Genomic DNA, 19,423 nt, shown 5'->3' on the forward strand with positions numbered 1-19,423 from the left:
TCCCATACTCACTCGTTTTCAACTCGGTCAAAATTTCCAAAAACCTTTCATATTTAAACTCATCATAATCATGGTTCACATTATTAAAAATTAAAATTAAAAATGAATAGTGTAGATTATGTCCAAAAATATTAATAGTAGATAAACATGAGTATCACAATTAAATGAACAATGACACCAATTACCATTTTCTAAAAAAAGGAAGAAAAAATTATCTTGTCTAAGGTCAACGATTTGACCATCTACCATGCAATTGTTCCAACTTAAAAATAAATAAATAAATAAAACGTGAGAATAAAATTTTGTAAATTGTTAAGGTCTGTTGCATCTTACAAATTGCAAAACTTACAATATAAGTCCAAGTAACTTCATTCTTTTACGTTTACAAAACGGTCGTAAAAGTTAAATAGTGGGTGGCGATGGCAGATGTTCTCCTCCCGAACAATGAACATATAGTTTAGTCGTCTATGGATTTATATAATTGCTTCCAGCTGAAGTCCCATCAAAAACTCAAAATTCAGGCCTTGCTTGCTGGCTTACACAATTTCTCCAGGAGGTAATTCTGCAAGCTTCGGTGAACTCCCCAGAATTCTTTCCATGTCGAATCGAACTTCAATGTTGCGAATGCTGTACCCGACCACCATTAGCCAATACAGAAGCTTTGCCAGCTCCGGTGCTGTTGTCTCTGTTACACTTGTCTGAAATACAAAGGTCCATAATATATGGGGGAAGTTCAGATACAACTTTGTAATGTTGTTTCATGTAATGAAGTAAATCAGTTAGACTTGGTTTAGTTCTCAACCAAACTAGCTAAACCGAACATCGATCCAGGGCAGTTACAATTATAAAATAGGATAGAGAATGTTTGTCTGGACACAGACCTTCATTTGACCTGGATCTGAAACCACTAATAGGCGCTTTATGAATGTATTCATTGCAACGACAGCATCCTCACCAGCGCTACTTGTCAACTCCTACATTTGAGATAATCAAAGGTTGAGACTGTGCATAATATCAGTACGGTACAAACAACTAATCAATGAACCATTAGGCTTCTTTAGATTCAGAAGAATAAAATTAAGGAAGCAGCTAACTTGAAAGGGGTATGATCAATATGACATGGTTGCATGGTTCACTACACTGGAAAAAGAGTAAGGATCCAGATGAATAAGGCACATCCTTTATAACATCATTCTAGTTATAGTTAGAAGAGAACTTGTATGCATGCAATATCAAATGATTCTCTTTTTCCCGATGGAAACCAGAGAATGAAATATAAATTATACTGAAATCTCCCCCCACCGCCCCCCCCCAAAAAAAAAAAAAACTACAGATTGAATAAATTGCCTCAATCACCACAAATTATGATCTAATTGTGTTTCACTAGTCTTTATAGATAGTATTGCAATGTGTGGCACTTCAAAGGCTTCGGGGCTGTTATTTTAGTGTTGTCTTGAAGATCTTTCTCAATTTTATTTTGACCTTCAAAGTTTGTCAGTTGAAGCTTTTTTTGGAAGTCTTTGGGGCTTTATACTTTGGTGGTTTGGTGTTAGCACGGTTGTGCATCTTCATTTTCCAAGATCTTTGCTCTTCAGTTTCTTTTGGCTCCCCCCTCCTTTGGTTTCGTTTGCTCAGAACTCATTGTTCCTGACCTTTACTTTTGTGTTTTGTTCGGATTATTTTCTTTATTGCTCTTCGTAGAAGATTAATGTTTATGTGAGTTGTTATTTATTCCTTTTGTATTCCTTCTTTTAGTTCTTTTATTTCTTCAATAAAGCTTTATATCCTTAGAGCGATAGTCTCTTACATTATTTCAATAAAATTTTCCGGTTTCTTGTTTCCAAAAAAGAAAAAAGAAAAGAATACTCAAACCCATGCTTATTTTGCTAATGGCTTATACCTCTAATAAAATCTTGCTGTTACTCCGCTCACCAACGATAGCTTGTCCTAAAAGCCATGGGTAAAGGAATAGCATTTAAATGAAGACATGATATCTTGTCTGAATTGCAAGTGCATTCGGTTCCACAACCATGTCAATCATATCTTGGAGCAGAGACATTTATCAGTATCATCACCTTTGTTATAACAAGGACTTATTGATATGTAAATGAGAAGTATTTCCTGTTTCAGGAATAAAAGAGAATCACTTTTTCCCAACATAGGCAATCACTTTTGTCACAGATGACTAGATGAGGTTGCAAGTCCAAGAGACTCACGTACCAGATAAGTAATCAACAATGTAATTATCAGCCAACAAGGCCAACAAAAGCAAAAAGCTAATAAACATATGAAGAGGAAGTTTTCTTACCTTCAAATTTTGGGGTTCAAGTGTTTTGAGATATTCCAAGAGTTCATTTTGCCCATTTGCAGATTTTCTACCTACTTGACGATTCAGTTCCTCTATCTCTGCTTCAAGTAATTCTATGTACCTTTTAGCATCAATTCTCTCGGGACCAGATACATTATTCCACCTGATAACTTCACCCGTGACATTCTTTTGCGTACCGGCCGCATAATTCGAATCATCCTGACCAATCACAGGATTAATGCATACATAAATTTTAGTGAAAACCAAACACTTCTAACAGTATGCCACACGTAAGTTTGGCAACGGCAGAGAAATTCATAATGAAATTGTATAGGAATGTTTTTATAGGCACTAACTGACCTGATTGTATCAGAACACTGACAAATTTAGCCATGACTATATTAGAATGGAGTAAAACCACAATATCGATAATTAAAGAAAGATGGAATGCTCAAAGAGAAAATAGGATCGATCTACAGCAGGGAAAAAAAAGAGTGATACAAGACATTCACTTGCAGAATTTTAAGAGTGAAACACTAGCAGATTGAGGGACCAACAGACTGTAGAGCAAAGCTTTTCATAAATATTCCACATCATTCCCTAGTGCCTACTGTGTTTAAAAGTCCACAAATCATCAACTTCTGCCACAGCATAAATACAGATGCACTATAGTAGTCTATTGAGGTTAAAAAAAAATAATAAAAAAGCTAATGATTTTGCCAAAACAAAAAGTACAAGATGGAACATGTACTAATGTAGAATTGAAGTGACATATGTGATTAGCCAAGGCCCAAACCAAATTATGATTACGCATAAACAATAGGCAAAGGAAAAACAAAGTTATCATGACATTAACAGGCATCAATGCAGATGGGGTTTCTAACCCACAGTGAAGTAACAGATGCACATTACAAGACTGACAGTATTTTAATTACTTCTTGTGGGGGAGCATACTAATGGGCAAGGTAAACTCCAGACGGAAAACATTTAAATGTCGTAAATTCTTAAATTTGACAGAATCAAAATACTTTATTCCATTCACTAAAAAAATATATATATACAAGTGTACAAGAGTAACCAAAGAAGGAAAGCGTAGAAAAGGCCATAAAAGAAAAATATAACAAAAATATTTACAAGAATACAATAACCTTAATATTGGAACTATAACACTCCCCCTCAAGTTGGAGCATATCTGTTAATCATGCCCAACTTGTTACACAGATAATTTGTACATGTTCCATTCAATGCTTTCGTGAAGATATCTCCTAATTGTTCTCCAGTCTTCACATATCCTGTAGATACCAAACCTTGTCGAATTTTCTCATGTACAAAATGGTAATCAACTTCAATATGTTTAGTCCTCTCATGGAATATTAAATTCGATGCAATATGAAGTGTTGCTTAATTATCACACCATAATTTTGTCGGTATGGTGATTTCAAATTCCAACTCAACAAGAAGTTGATATATCCAAATTAATTCACACACAGATTGTGTCATTGCTCTATATTCTGATTCTGCACTTGAACGTGACAGCACATTTTGTTTCTTACTCTTCCAAAAAATCAAATTACCACCAACAAAAACACAATATCCTAAAGTTGATTTTCTGTCCTCTTTAGATCCTGCCCCATCGGCGTCTGCGAAACATTCAATATTAATATGACCATAATCCTCATATAACAAAACACGCCCAGGAGCAACCTTCAGATAATACAGAATTTGTTCCAATGCAGTCCAGTGATCAATTGTAGGACATGACATATACTGGCTCATAATACTCACTTAATAGGCTATGTCAGATCGAGTTACTGTAAGGTAATTAAGTTTTCCCATTAACCTCCTACATCTTTCAGGATCTCTCTATCTTTTGTGAGCTGTAAGTTGAGCATCATAGGGTGACTGCATGTAGGGTTGACAATGGGGCCGGGGGGGAACTCCCCGTCCCCGCCCTCGTCCCCACCAATTGGAGGCAGGGGCGGGGACGGGGACGGAGATTCCTCGTCGGGCAATGGGTCCTCGCAGGGACCCATCCTTTCTATATATATATATATAATATATAATATATTAAAAAATTTAATCGGGGACGGGGTCGGGGACAGAGTGGAATACCCTTCCCCTCCCGACTAGGGACCCAATTAGAATCCCCGGTCAAATCGGGGATTCCCTGCCCCACGAGGACCTAACCCCACGGGGATTTTTGCCAACCCTAACTACATGGCTTAGCCCCTTGCTTCCCTATTTCAATCAACAAGTCAAGTACAAATTTTCTCTGTGATAATATTATTCATTTCTTGCTTCTTATTACCTCAATTCCTAAGAAGTATTTCAACATGCCCATATGGAATTGACTATGGAGAAAGGTGGATACCTAAATCATCATCACCAGTAATCACAATATCATCAACACATACGACTAATAGGATGACACCACCCTCAGATCTCTTTAAGAAGACCGAATGATTTGACGTGCTCCTCCCATTCCAAAGCTTTCAATCACCTGACTAAATTTGCTAAACCAAGCTCATGGACTCTGCTTTAATCCACACAAATATTTACAGAGGCGATACACTTTTCCATTCTCTCCCTAAGCAACAAACCCGGGTGGTTGCTCCATATACGCCTCTTCTTAAAGATCACCATGAAGAAATACATTTTTAATGTCAAGCTGATGTAAAGGTCAATGATTAATTGAAGTTAATGAAATAAACAACCTCACAGATGCCATTTTTACTACGGGAGAAAAAGTATCAGCATAGTCAATGCCATAAGTTTGTGCATAACCTTTCGCTGCAAGGTGTACTTTTAACCAAGCAACAGAACCAACAGGATTGACTTTAACTGCAAACAACCATTTGAAACTGATAGGCTTCTTTCCTGCAGGAAGCGAAACAAAATCCCAAGTACAATTGTCATCTAAGGCAGTCATCTCCTACACCATTGCGACACACCAACTAGGATGAGATAAAGCTTCATAAACAGTTTTAGGGATGGATACAGACTCTAAGGATGCAATGAATGAACATGTAAAAGACGACAAATGGTTATATGAAACAAAAGAGGAAATAGGATGAGCATACTTACATTTACCTTTACGAAGAGCAACAGGAAGATCATCACTCGTTTTCGGATCCAATGGCGAAGAAGACTTTGTGATGTATTACCCAAACTTTAAATTTAAATCAAAATGAATCTCTCCCAAAATGAAAGAGGATGATCTTATTTATAGAAGGAACTAGTTACAAGATGTTTAACTAACTATCATAACAACTAACAATTAGCTAACTCTCATCCTTTTAACTAGTTTTACAAAAGGGCCCTTTCGGCCTTACACCAATCCACCCCTCCCAAAATCAAGCTCGTCCTTGAGTGAGCTAAAAAGCTAAATGAAAGTCATCCGGCGCATAATATGGATTCAAATCAGAAATATTGAAGACAGGGTTGACATGTAGATCTTTCGATAGCTTAATTCGATAAGCATTGGTAGGTACCATATTTTGCTAGTACTTTACATGGTCCAAGCCAATTTATTATAAGTTCTAGTAGGAAATCAGCTTTTGTGTAAATGAACCATTACGAGATCTTCATCAAACGTTACTTCTCTTCTTGACTTATCCTTGGCTTCTTTGTACGATAAGGTTGTTTGTTTCTAAGTGATCATAGACTTCCTTGTGTAGTTCTTGTATTCTTTCCACCATATTTTCAGCTCTAATACTTACATCCACAAAGGATGGTAAGTTGGCAAGGTCAAATGTGAGTCTTGGAACTCGAGTATATATTACAAGTGGCCATCTTCCAATTGATCTGTTCTTCATATTGTTGAAGGCAAACTCGGCTTATGCAAGGGCTAAGTTCCGTTGTTTAGGTCTTGAGTCATTTGAACAACGTATAAGATTTTCCAATGTTTTGTTGGTTACCAACATTTGACCGTTTGTTTATGGATGAGATGTAGTACTGAATTTTAGTGTAATGTCAAACTTCTTCCATAGAACATGCCAAAAATGGCTAAGGAACTTGACATCTCTGTCTGATATGATGGATTTAGGCACTTCATGAAATCTAACAACTTCTCTAAAGAAGAGGTTAGTAATGTAGACTGCATCGTTCGTTTTCTTGCAAGCCTAGAAAATGAGACATCTTGCTAAAGCAATCAACAATCACCATAACTACATCACATCCCCGTTGTGTTTTAGGAAGTCTAAGTACAAAATCAACTAATAAGTCTTCCCAAATGATTGTGGATATAGGTAAAGGTGTGTATAAGCCGACATTTGTGGAAGTCCCTTTGGCTCTTTGGCATATGACACATTTTCTAACAAAATTATTAGTGTCTTTTTGAATTTGTGGCCAATAGAATCTCATGGAGACTAAGTCAATAGTATTATCTTGGCCAAAATGTCCCGCCAATCCTCCTAAGTGAACTTCCTTTATTAGAGCCTTTCGAAGAGATGTGTGTGGGACAATTGTTCACCTTTGAATAGGAAGCCATCTACGATATGAAAATCTTCCGAATTTATGTGATTAGTGCAATTGTACCATACCTTCCCAAAGTCTACATCTTCTTCATATAGTTCTAAAAGGTGGTTGAATGCAATCACTTCAGTGGATAAAATGGTTAGCAAAGAACTCTTTCAACTCAAGACATCGACAACCTTGTTTTCTTTGTCGGCTTGATGCTTGATAACAAAATCAAACCGTTAGATGTATGAAATCCACCTTGCGTGCATTAGGCTTATGTTCTTTTGAGCTTGCAAGTATTTTAATGAGAAGTGATCAGTCAACAAAAGGAACTCCTTGAATAGTAAGTAATGCTCCCACTTTTTTAATGCTCGAACAAGAGCATATAACTCTTGTCATAAGTACTCCATGTTTGCCTTGAGGTTCTAAGCTTCTCACTAAAATATTCTATTGGATGGCCTTGTTGAGACAAGACACCACATGCGTGAATTGCTACTTCAAATGGAGCTGAAAAATTTGGTAACTTCAAAATAGGGTCGGTGCTCAACTTCTTTTTAATACAATCAAAGCTAGTTTGTTGCTTTTCACCCCATATAAAACTGCCTTTCTTCAAACAATCAGTTATTGGTGCTGTCAACGAGCTGAAGTCTTTAATAAACTTCCTATAAAATGATGCAAACCAAGGAAAACTTGGACGTCTTTCACTGTTGATGGAGTTGGCAAATGAGTGATTGCTTCAATCTTCTTTGGATCAATTTGATTTGATTTTGGCCAATTAGGAAGCCAAGGAATGCAATCTCCTTCACAAGAAAAAGACTTCTTTGATTGACATATAACTTCTCTGTTGTCAAGGCTTGAAATGAGCTTTGAAGGTGCTGTAAATGCTCCTCAAAGTTCCTGCTATACACCAAAATATGGTCAAAATACACTACGATAAATTTGTTAAAAAAAGAATGAAGTACTTGATTCATGAGTCTCATGAAAGTGTTTGGAGCATTTGATAATCCGAATGACATAACTAGCCATTTAAACAATCCTTCAATAGTTTTGAAGGCCATTTTCCACTCATCTCCCGACCTTATACATATTTTGTGGTATCCATTCTTCAAGTCCAACTTAGAAAAGATCAATGCTCCTCCAAGTTGATCAAATAGATCACTTATTCGAGGGGTATTTCATAGTGATTCGATTGATGGCTCTACTATCCACACACATCCTCCACCTACCATTTTTTTTAGGAGTAAGAAGGGTTGGCACCACACACGAACTCAGACTTGGTTGAATATGCCCTTTTTTTAGCAAATCCTCAATATGTTAAAGAATGATTTCGTACTCCTTAAGACTCATCCTATAGTGAGGTAAGTGTGGTAATATCGCTATCAGAATTAAATCAATGTGATGTTGAATGTTTCGTAGTAGGGGTAACCCAACCCCTCGGGTTCTTTTTTCAATTGTGGGAATTCATCAAATAATTTTTGTATTTCAAGAGGGATTTCACCATCTTGCATGTCATTGGACTTTTCAGCAACAACAAGCCCTAACACATCGGCCTCCCTTTCCTTCATAAGTTTTTTTTACCACTTATTGTGGTGAATAGGTGATTGTTAGCCTCCTTCTTTGAATTTACTCCTTCCTTGTTCTTTTCATTCAATGGGAGTAACACCGCTTTCTTGCCCATCCAATGGAATTCGTAAGTATTTTCTCTCCCCTTCTGCAAGGTTCGAGTGTCATATTACCCTGATCTTCCCAATAGTATGTGACAAATACCCATTTCTAACACATCACATACTATTTGGTCCTTATAACTACTACCAATTGACAAAGGAAATAAGGAGTGGTGAAATTTTCACTTACTTGTGTCTCGCCCAATCAATCTTGTAAGGGTTTGGATGAACTTCTACCTTGAGGTTCAAGGCTGTCACTAGTTTATTGGAGACGAAGTTCTCACTACTTCCACTATCTATAATCAAGTTGCACACCTTCCCATTGATTGTACATCTTGTCTTGAAAAGACAATGTTGTTGAGGGTTAGGGTTTTCCTTTAGGAGCAATTAGCACCATTTGGAGAACACAAGATACCCTCTCACCATCATCCGGTTCAATGAATGCAGTTTCTTCTTCAACTTCTTCACTATTTTCAATTAAGACTTCTTCTTCATCTTCCATGTAAGCTACTATCTTCCTTTGAGGGCACTCATTGGACAAATGGCCAGCTTGGCCACATCGGAAGCATTTGCCCAATGAAGACTGGTTGTAAGAATTTTGGGATTTCTTCTTGTTGGCAGCTTCAGTGTTCTTTTCCACGGCCTCCCCAAGATTCTCTCTCCCTTTCTTTGGCCGAAGATGTGGATGACGGCTGGTTAGTACCTTCTGATGAAGAATTCACTCTCCTACTTGTGGATACTTCCCACGGGGCCTTTCTTGAAGCTTTCTTGGAGCGAATTTCATTGAGTTCTTCCACTATTTCAGTAAAAGCAATCACATCAAACAAATTGAATTGTTGAAGTTTTACCTTCTAATTGATGTCCATTCTCAGCCCACCAATGAACCGTGCTATCAAGTGTTGTTTGTTTTCAGCCAAATTAGCAACTCTTCCACGAAATCAACTACTGTCCGAGGGCCTTGTCTACAATTTTGGTAATAATTGTATAGTGTTTGCTCATAATAGGGAGGAAGAAATCTTTTTTCATCAACTGTTTCATCTTCTCCCACATTCAGATAGGCTTCTTGTCATGTCTTTGTCGATTTACTTCCAATTGATCCCACCACGAGGATGCTCCTCCTTTCAACTTGAAGGCAACCAATCGAACCTTCTTGTGATCCAATGTGTTCATGTAATCAAAGAAATTCTCCGTATTCTTGATCCAATCAAGAAATGTGTCAATGTCATGCTTACCATTATAAAACAATAAGTTTATCTTCATTTTGAAGTCGTATGGATCACCTCTAGCTTCATATCTTCCTTCTTAACCCCTTCTTGCATAAAAAATATTCTTCTTCTTAATCATTTTCACTCGAAGCACCCCAATCCTGGTCTTCTTTGAAATCTTTCTTGAGCATTTGGTCATCTTCTTGGGTTTTCTTGGAGATGCCTACGCATTCTTGGAACCCTTTCTTGATGAATTTCTTGCTGAAATTGGAAGTTTCTGGGCTGTCCAGCTCCATGTCTTCCTCTTCTTCCCCAATTTTGATTGAACGAACCATCTTCTTCAATTTGGGCTGGAGCTGCCAATGCATCCATCCTTCTCACAAGTGTTGCCATCGTTTCTTGAAGGTTGTTCAACGAATCGTGAATTCCCTCCAACGAGCCTTCAACGGACAGCAAGCGTTTCGTTGTAGTTCTTGGAGAGAGGGTGGGGGTGGTTTCTTTCACCTCTTGATCTAGCTTCAGAGCATCTTCTCCTCTCGGGTGGGCAACTCTTCTTTCCGCCATTCGTCCGAGGATTCATCACTCTGATACCATTATGATGTATTACCAAAACTTTAAATTTAAATCAAAATGAATCTCTCCCAAAATGAGAAAGGATGATCTTATTTATAGAAGAAATTAGTTACAAAATGTCTAACTAACTATCATAACAACTAACAATTAGCTAACTCCCATCATTTTAACTAGTTTTTCAAAAGGGCTCTGTCGGCCTTACACCACTCTAGTACAGGGCATGGAACTGAATGAGACGAAGAAGTCTCTGGTACAGGGCATGGAACTAAAGGAGGTTTTTGTCGAATCCTTGGCGATCAGTGGAGGAATAGAGATAGGCACAGATAGAGATGAATAGGGAACATGATCAGAAGGGAAAACAACTGGATAGACAAGGAAATCATCCTCTAACTCCTTATGCTCCCCATAACTCTTATTCGAAGAGAAAGAAGGTGAGAAAAAGAATGATGAATGTTCAAAGAATGTGACATCAGGAAAGACAAGATATTTATTTAGACTAAGACAATAACACCGATACCTCTTCTGAACACGGAATAACCAAGGCAAATACATTTTAAGGACTTTGGATCCAGCATGGTATGTTGAGCCCGAACATCATGAACAAAGCAGTTACAACCAAATATTTTGGGTGGAATGGGAAACAAATGTTGTTTAGGGCATAAAGTACGAAAAGGGATCTCACCCTTAAGAATGGATGAGGGCATGCGATTTATTAAGAAACAGACTATGGAAACCGCATCAGCCCAAAAGGATTTTGAAACGTGCAACTGAAACATTAAGGCTCTAACTGTTTCAAGAAGATGACGATTCTTTCATTTTGCAACCCCATTTTGAGATGGAGTATCGACACAAGAAGATTGATGAAGAATATCATGGACATCTAAATAAGACTTTAAGTGCATGAGAGAAATATTTTTTAGCATTATTGCTCATTAAGATTTTAAGAACGCTAAATTGAGTTCGAATTTCAGCATGAAAGTTATGAAAATGAGAAAGTAATTCAGAATGATTTTTCAATAAATATCACCACGTTACACGAGAATAGTCATAGACAAATGTAACAAAATACCAAAACCCTCCTTTGGACTCAATAGGACACGAGTCCCAAACATTAGAATGGACTAATTCAAATGGAGCACTGGGTCGTTTATTGACTTGAGGATACAAACTCAAACAATGAAATTTAGCAAACTAACATGACTCACAATCTAAAGAAGACAAATGTTGAAGCTGGGGACGAAGACTCTTCAACACAGAGATAGACGGATGACCCAAACGACAATGTTCTTCAAAGGGAGACAACACACTAAAGCATGTGATGGTTGTAGGTATTTGTGGTTCAAAGATGTAAAGACTTTTAAATTCACGCCCTTTATCAATAGTCTACTTCGTCTAAGATCCAGAAACAAGCAATAACCAAGAAAAAAGGATACACAACAATGAAGATCACAAGTGAGTTTATTGACTGAAATCAAATTAAAAGAGAATTGTGGTAAATTTAAAATTGAGGACAAAGAAATTGATTCAATAAGATGAACGATTCACGATCCTAAAACAGAAGTGGAGGTTCCTCAGCTATAGTGACATTAGGTGAAGAGATAGATGTACAAAGGTTAGAGAATAAACTGGGGTTACCTGTCATATGTCTGTAGCGCCAGAGTCAATGACCCATTTCAAAGTGGAGGAAAGAAGGCATTTAGAGATGTTACCTGTCTCGACGATGGAGTAATAGGAGTAGTAGGAGTAGAAGATGATGTCGTCAATGACTCATGATACTGGTGAAATTTAGCATACTCCTCTGCAGAAATCGTAATTGACTTGTTAAGATTATCAAAAGTAAAAGCGACACGTGCGAATGGCATCCTTTGATCCTTATTCAACAATTTTCTACCTTCACTTTCCGTATGGTTAGGTTTACGATAGTAATAACAAACAACATCTCCTGAATTTGATCGTTGGTTATTGGGATAACCTTTGGAGCTATTTGATCCAACCCTCTTATTACCTCTATAGTCATTTGTGCCCTCAATCAAAGCACTACTAGAATCAGATGGCATAGTTGCTTGTGGCTTCTCTGTACGAAGTATTCAAGTATACACTGCTTCCAACAACAAGATGTTTGAGCTTGACAAAACTTGATCTTTGGCCATCTCATATTTAGATGAAAGACCAACTAAGAAACTCATGATAAACAACTTTTCATATTGAGCCATTAGAACCTTTGGATCAGTGCTAATTGGCATCAAGGCATTGACTTCCTCACATGTATTTTTTACTTCCATAAAGTAACTGGTATGGGATTTCTCTCCTTGATCAGGTTGATATAGAGTCTACAACATCAAACACTCAGTTAATGTTCTATTTTCCAGAATAAAGAAAATCCAAATATTCCGATAGTTCCTTGATTGATTCGCATTGATTTACTAACTCAACGATTTCACAGTCAATAGAATTCTTGATTTGTAGAAAAATTCTTGAATCGTCCTACTACCAAATTTTTTTAGTAGCATCAGTCGATGGCTCTTTTGTGATATGATCATCCATCTCAATGTTCCTAATAAAGTGGCAAACATTTGATTTCCTTGAATAGTAATTTGATCCATTCAACTTGTGTTTAGTTACTTTTGACACCATAAAAATCATCTCAAACGTGACTACTGGTTTCTTGTCAACCATTACCTCAAAAATCGGACAGAAATATAGATTAAAATCTAAAGGAAAGTTGTGTTGAAGCAAACCCTAATTTACCCGAGAGGTTTTTCCTTCAATGAACCACAAACAGTGAGTATATAGCCCAAACAAACATACCACCACAAAGAGAAAATGACCCCGATGATACCCACAAAAGACGAATGGAAAGGATCGATGCACGCAACTACAGGTGCCAACATGTGGATCGGAGGGCAAAGTGAGTTGGCGGCACGTGAGCTTCACACGCTAGTCAGATGGACACCGAAATTTGGGAATCTGTAGATCGGCAACTGAGCTCCTCGTTGGACTGGGCGGTGTCGAAAAATAACAAAGAAAAACGACCCAACTTGTACTGATAGCGACAAGGACTGTTGACGACGACGGCTGACAATAGTGAACAGACCGAAGACGGTGGCAGTGGGCAAAAGTATAAACCCACCCCTCCACAAAACCCTAAATGTAACACAAAAAGGTTCTAAATTCTCAAACAGTAGGGTTCACAAAGCCCTAATTTTCTAAAGCTCTGATACCATGTAAAACTCTTAGGTTTAAGAGAATCAGAATACTTTATTCCATTCACTAAAGAAATATATATCTACAAGTGTACAAAAGTGACCAAAGAAGGAAATCGTAGAAAAGACCATAAAAGGAAAATATAACAAAGATATTTACAATAATAAAATAACCTTAATGTTGGAACTATAACAAATGTAAAATTCTTCGAGAACTATATAAAACTATTCAAACTACCTTTTCATCCTTTGGTTCTGGAAGAGCAACCTGCTCTAAACTTTGCTGCAGTTCTAAGCGATTTTGAGCATTTTTAAACATATATCCAGTCATCATTACACTGTACATGAGCTGTGCAAGATTTTCAGCAACCTGAACCAAATATTAAAAATTAAACATGGTTGCATAGTAAATAATATTTAAAAGTCAAACCTGTTCTTACCAAATATCAATTGTACAACAAATATTTGGCCATTTCAGTGACTTTGAATGTAAGAGTTACACAACTAGTATATACGTACTGTGGTGACAGTAACTGCAAAAAACTGTGGAGGTAAAGTTCCAATCATATTTGTGACTGTTTGGCGCATTGCTTCAACGACCTAGAAAGGAACCGGAGAAGTATAAAATTATCAGAGAAAGTTATGGAATTGAAAATGAAAGTAAGCTAAATCCTGCATCAAAGAAATTGGTATTAATTCCAATGGAGATCCACCTGTTGTGGTGCCCTCTGAACAAACAATTCCATGAATTCTGGCTGGACATTTTTAACATATTCCAGCAGAATGTCTCTCCGAGTTTTTGGCTGTCAGTTACATAAAAGATATTCGAACAATTATAGAAAGTCAAATCTAGAAAACATAAAGGGAACTAATTATATAATATAACAGCCATCAGGTTCATCAAGATGACGAAAAAAAAAACCCATCTAAATTAAACAGTACCACACCACTTAATATCTAGTATCTTGTAAAAGCTCTATAAGGAAATTGAATATAGCATCCACATTTTCAATGTTGTCAGTGATATGTAAAGAATATAATCTCACATCTATCTGCTAGGCTGTAATAGTTTGACCAAACCAGATTCATTTTGAAAAACGTTGACTCAGACCATTCCACTAAATATAGCAGAGAATATAGTACACCCAAAAACCTACATTACTTGAATGCTTCAAACAAAATCCAGTTTCAGTTGACATTTTAACAACATACCCATTTGACTATACAATCCATACGCAACAAGAAAAAGCAGAGAAGCTGATAGGGAGAAGGGAAAATACCAAAGTACCGTTGGGAGGCTTGGAATCGCCAGAGGCATCGGGATTGCCGCTCTTGGAAGAGTCGTAAGCACAGAGTCGCAACGAGACACCATTTCTCAGCTTCCTAGAGAAGGAAATTGGAGGAAAAGTACAGGAAGACGAAGAAGATGATGAGGGTAAAGGCAATTTAGTGGGAGGAAAGAAGGGTTTAAGAGTCGACGAAGACATGGTAAAGCTCCGTTGTTGAAAAGTGTAAGGAGAAGAGATGGATTAAAGTAGCATATAAGTTGGCTCTATCGAAGAGTGAGCTCCGGAAATCTAAAGTGGTCTAATGAAAAATTATCGCCATTAGAGAAGGCTATAATGAAGCTATCGCTATTGCTAATGCAGCAGTAGCGCTTATGGAGTCGCACGAGAGCTGGGGTTCGCACGTTTACGATATTTCAGAATTCAGGCCTCCTTTCACTACCCCGTTGGAATTCCGTAATGAAGTTATAATCTCATGAAAAGCGTGTGCTGATGAATCGAATTGTGTTTGAATATTGAATGGGATCCACGTCTTTTTTGTTGATAATTTTATTTGAGTTTCCAAAATTTACCTTCACGGCATTGCACGAAACCATAAATCGTATTGATAAATTTATATTTTGGTTTGCCCTCACACGTCATCCGTTATTATTGCACCATTTGGGTTGATAGGTAATGATGAGTGGTCTAAATGACTGTTATCATTGATCCAATTTTTAGGGTTTTCAGTCTACCATTAAATGGAATCGGAAATCTTATCGATAAAAAAATTTATCATCCCTGTTATTTATATTCATATTTTGCATGCATTTGTTCACTACCAGGAAATGTTTATTTGTTAAGGAATACGGTAAGATTGATCAAACCCAAAATAAAATATTTTATAAACAAAATACGTAGGTTTACATTTTTTTTTCCAAAAGATTGCTTTTTCATGGCGAATGGTGGTTCTCGAAAACAAAATTAAAAAAAAAAAAAGAAAGAAGAAGAAGAAGAAAACAAAATACACCCTATTCCGAGTCACTGAACATGATCACCAATGCCCGTCTTATTGGCCACCATCTTCCCATCAATAGGTCCTTCATCCACACAACGACATTTCATCCCTACATCTCTTCCACACTGCTTCTCTTTATTCTCCTCAGTCCTGCCTGGTGGTGGAAGGTCGTTGACAGAGCTAAGGGATGCCTGGGAAGGCCTGTTCACACTTGGCTGTGAAGGCTCCTTCTCGTCTTTTGGAGACAAAGTGAATGATAGATGGGGGGATTCATTGTCCAAACTTCCAAACCCCTTGGTAGCAGCGAAATATGAAGAGTCGTCCATGGATGACTCTGGTGTGGTTGCAGCAGTTGGTGGGGCTATTTAGTTCTAAACTAGACCATTGAGAAGTCGTTGGGTACTCGTATGAGTCAAAGTTGTTTTCTTTTGTCCAAGAAAAATGTGAAAATTTTACAGAATGGTAGTTGTATATATATAGTTCAAGGGGTGCATGGTTTGAGGGAGAAAGACGGAGGGACATCTGGTCTGTTTATTCGAAAATGACATGCCGCTTCACAAAACACTACATATTTACTGTTACCATTTCCATTTCCATTTGGGTTACCGTTGAAGTGAACCCAAGCGATAAGCATATATGTGTGACATCCATATGCGAACATGTAATGTAATAGTTACCGTTTGGTCATGATTAACTTAATTGAATGCATGTATTTAATTTGTGGATTAGTGACATTATGGTTCCCGATGTGCATCGACAGAAAATGATTAGAAGTCGTCAATTAATGTTCAGATTAGTTTATAAATAAACTGTAATGGAAATGGTAACCTTAAGGGTCACGAAAATGGTAAATATATGACGTTGCAATAGTTTGATCGTGTGTGTGTATAGTTCCATAACATTAAACATTCTTGGTAACACTTACTGAAGCCTAAACGGTAAAACTCAAACCCAAACAGTAACGATAATTAATGCATAAATGTTTTCCACACACTTTGAAACACCACTTAGGGTTCATACTGTGTTCTTTGTCACGTGCGGTCTAAGTTGTTCAAATTAATAGCCGATTGTTATTCACACATACCAATATGTATTTTCACATTTGCATGCCTCTTATAATTCTTTCCATGTTTGGGTTGTTTATTAATCACATGTGTTGTGTGTTGGGTGTTCATCTGCATTTTTTTTTGTTTTATCCACAAACTTGAGTTCTTTCGGTGAATTTTTTATTCATCGGTATGTTTCTAATACTTTTTATTCCCGTTGTAAGAGTGTATTTTTTTAGATTTGTTATATATTGAAATGCACACAAAATGTGTGGTATTTACCTCAGATTTAGAATTATTTTTTATATGATTTTATGAGATTTGATGTGTTTGCTAGTGATTTTTAGGTTTTATGATCGAGAATTGAATTATAGTCAAAATGAGCCAAAAAGGATAAAATTATGCTTAAAGAAGTCAAACCCAAGCTAATGTTGAAAAGAGGGAAGAAAAGAAGAAAGAAAACATGAAGATGTGCAGATTTCTGTTGTCTGCCATCTTTTGTACGTCATAAAAAAAACAGTATGATGGGGCAACATCAACACGTAGTGTTGCGACGCTACCCGTCATGTTTGAAGGCAGTAGCTACGATTAAGATGCAACATAATTACGCTACAACTAGCGTAACCTTACACTGTGGCAACATCAAACCAACGTAGTTATGCTAGCGCTGAGCGTAATTACACGGTCTTTTCTAACATAAAAAAAAAAAAATAAACTTGCTTGTTTTAGGATATTTATAAAGTTGTTATGGATTTAAATTAAGTTTAGTTTCTTTCAAGAATTTTTATTAAACTCTTTACTTTTCAATGATATTGTGTTTCATTCTTATTGATTGGCCATCAATGATTATTAGGTTGAATGTTTAATTGAGGATTGAATGTTTTACGGGATTTATATCATTAAATCATTATTAATCTTCATGTAAATAGTTAGGTTGATAGTGAAAGTTGTTGATGACAATTCCTAATGTCTTGTTTCTAAATTTGATTTCAAGAAAATTAGCTATCAATTAAGTTGCATGAGAATAGGTTATTTTTTAGAGAAAGTAATCTTGAACTAAGTTTCTAGACTTAGGCATAATATTTATACATGATTCAATAAATTGACTAGAGTAGATTTAATGAAGTAATAAACGGATTCAATACCCTGAACTCTCTTATTCTCAGATTTCCAAAACACTTTATTGCTTTCTTTTATTTCTTTATAAAACCACAAATTCAAACTCGGTTTCAATTCCTTAGCTAAAGTTGACACAATTCTAAGATAGCTAAACAATAACTATTAATTTGATCCCAAAGAATGATTCTCGACCTTACAAGTTGTTTTAATATTATAACTTGACCATGTACACTTGCGTGTAACACAAAAATACCACACCAAGTTTTTGGCGCTGTTGTTGGGGATCAAAATAACAATTTCTGTTTAATATTTTAAGGGTTGGAGACATTCTAGACTAAGGGTTTTTTTTTCCTAATCTTGTTTGGTTTTTCCTTGTGCATGTCCCGTGACAAAGACACTCCTCTTTTGTCTTTTGACCCTGAGATTGAATGTACCTTGAGGAAAACTCTTAGGAACAAGAAAAAAGTAGAAGAAGAAATGGTCGAGGAGCATGAGAAAGCAATTAAGGATTACTTCCAAACATCTCTCATATTGCTCAATCCGAAATTGTGAACAGTGATCATTGCAAATAATTTTGAGCTAAAACTAGGGTTGATCCTTTCTTGAAATTCTTGGAACAATTAAGATTAATGGAGTTACAAATGATGCAATTAGACTAAGACTGTTTCCTTTTTCTTTGCAGGATAGGGCTAAGGATTGACTAGAGACCATTCCATCAAAAAGCATCACCACTTGGGAGAAGCTAGCTCAAGCATTTTTCTTGAATAAATATTTCCTTCCTTCCAAGTCTTCTAAATTGAGGTCTGAAATTGTTTCTTTTTCTTAACAACTGGATGAACAATTATTTGAATATCGGGAAAGGTGTAAAGATCTCCTTATGAAGTGCCACAACATGGATACTCTAGTTGGTTGCAAATACAATTCTTCTATGATGGGTTGAATGGCAACACTAAATCCATTCTAGATGCTACTGCTGGAAGATCTCTCTTCTCTAGAACTGCTACAGAAGCTTAGACTATTCTAGAGGTGTCACCCCCCCTCCCAAATTACCCTCTTAATCCAGAAGAGAATGTGACAACAATAGTTACCAACCCTTTTGTGGCATTTACTGTCTAACTGGGTTGTTTAACCTGCTTAGGAAACCCTAGAATAACATATTTAACATTCAGGTGCTAGTATAACTTAAAACATTTATAATAACCTTAAGGCTCCATACACAACATACTTAACAACATATATACAGAAACAAGGTTCAGTAGGTTCAACACTCATTACTAGTTCCTAATATGAAGACACATGTGTACAAATATTTACAGAGCAAACACCTAAACTTCCTCTTTCAACTGAGTCTTCAGAGCAGCAGTGCAATTAACCTTTGGGGAGATGACCACTACTTGGGGAGGATGAAAACATTTAAAACGAGTGAGCTACTATCCTAGAGAGTGGCTAATAAATCATAAACATTATGTTTTTAAACTGAAAACTATCAAGCAAAATCATATTTAAAACTTTCAAACATAACATAGCTCAAAACATAGCTTAACATAATCCTTAGTTGAGAGAA

General features: G+C 36.6%; 1 protein-coding gene across 1 annotated transcript; it reads right to left on the reverse strand.

Moving 5' to 3' along the window:
- Positions 1 to 263: 263 nt before the first annotated feature.
- Positions 264 to 15,136, reverse strand: LOC120075615. The gene is made up of 7 exons (XM_039029169.1): positions 14,692 to 15,136; positions 14,125 to 14,214; positions 13,931 to 14,011; positions 13,650 to 13,781; positions 2,309 to 2,527; positions 882 to 974; positions 264 to 698 (listed from the first exon to the last, which is right to left on the reverse strand). Exons 1-7 carry the CDS (start codon positions 14,896 to 14,898, stop codon positions 537 to 539), a joined length of 984 nt encoding a protein of 327 aa, XP_038885097.1. The 5' UTR covers positions 14,899 to 15,136; the 3' UTR covers positions 264 to 536.
- Positions 15,137 to 19,423: the final 4,287 nt, after the last annotated feature.

The sequence above is a fragment of the Benincasa hispida genome, chromosome 4 (assembly GCF_009727055.1).
Source record: "Benincasa hispida cultivar B227 chromosome 4, ASM972705v1, whole genome shotgun sequence".
NCBI lineage: Eukaryota > Viridiplantae > Streptophyta > Magnoliopsida > Cucurbitales > Cucurbitaceae > Benincasa > Benincasa hispida.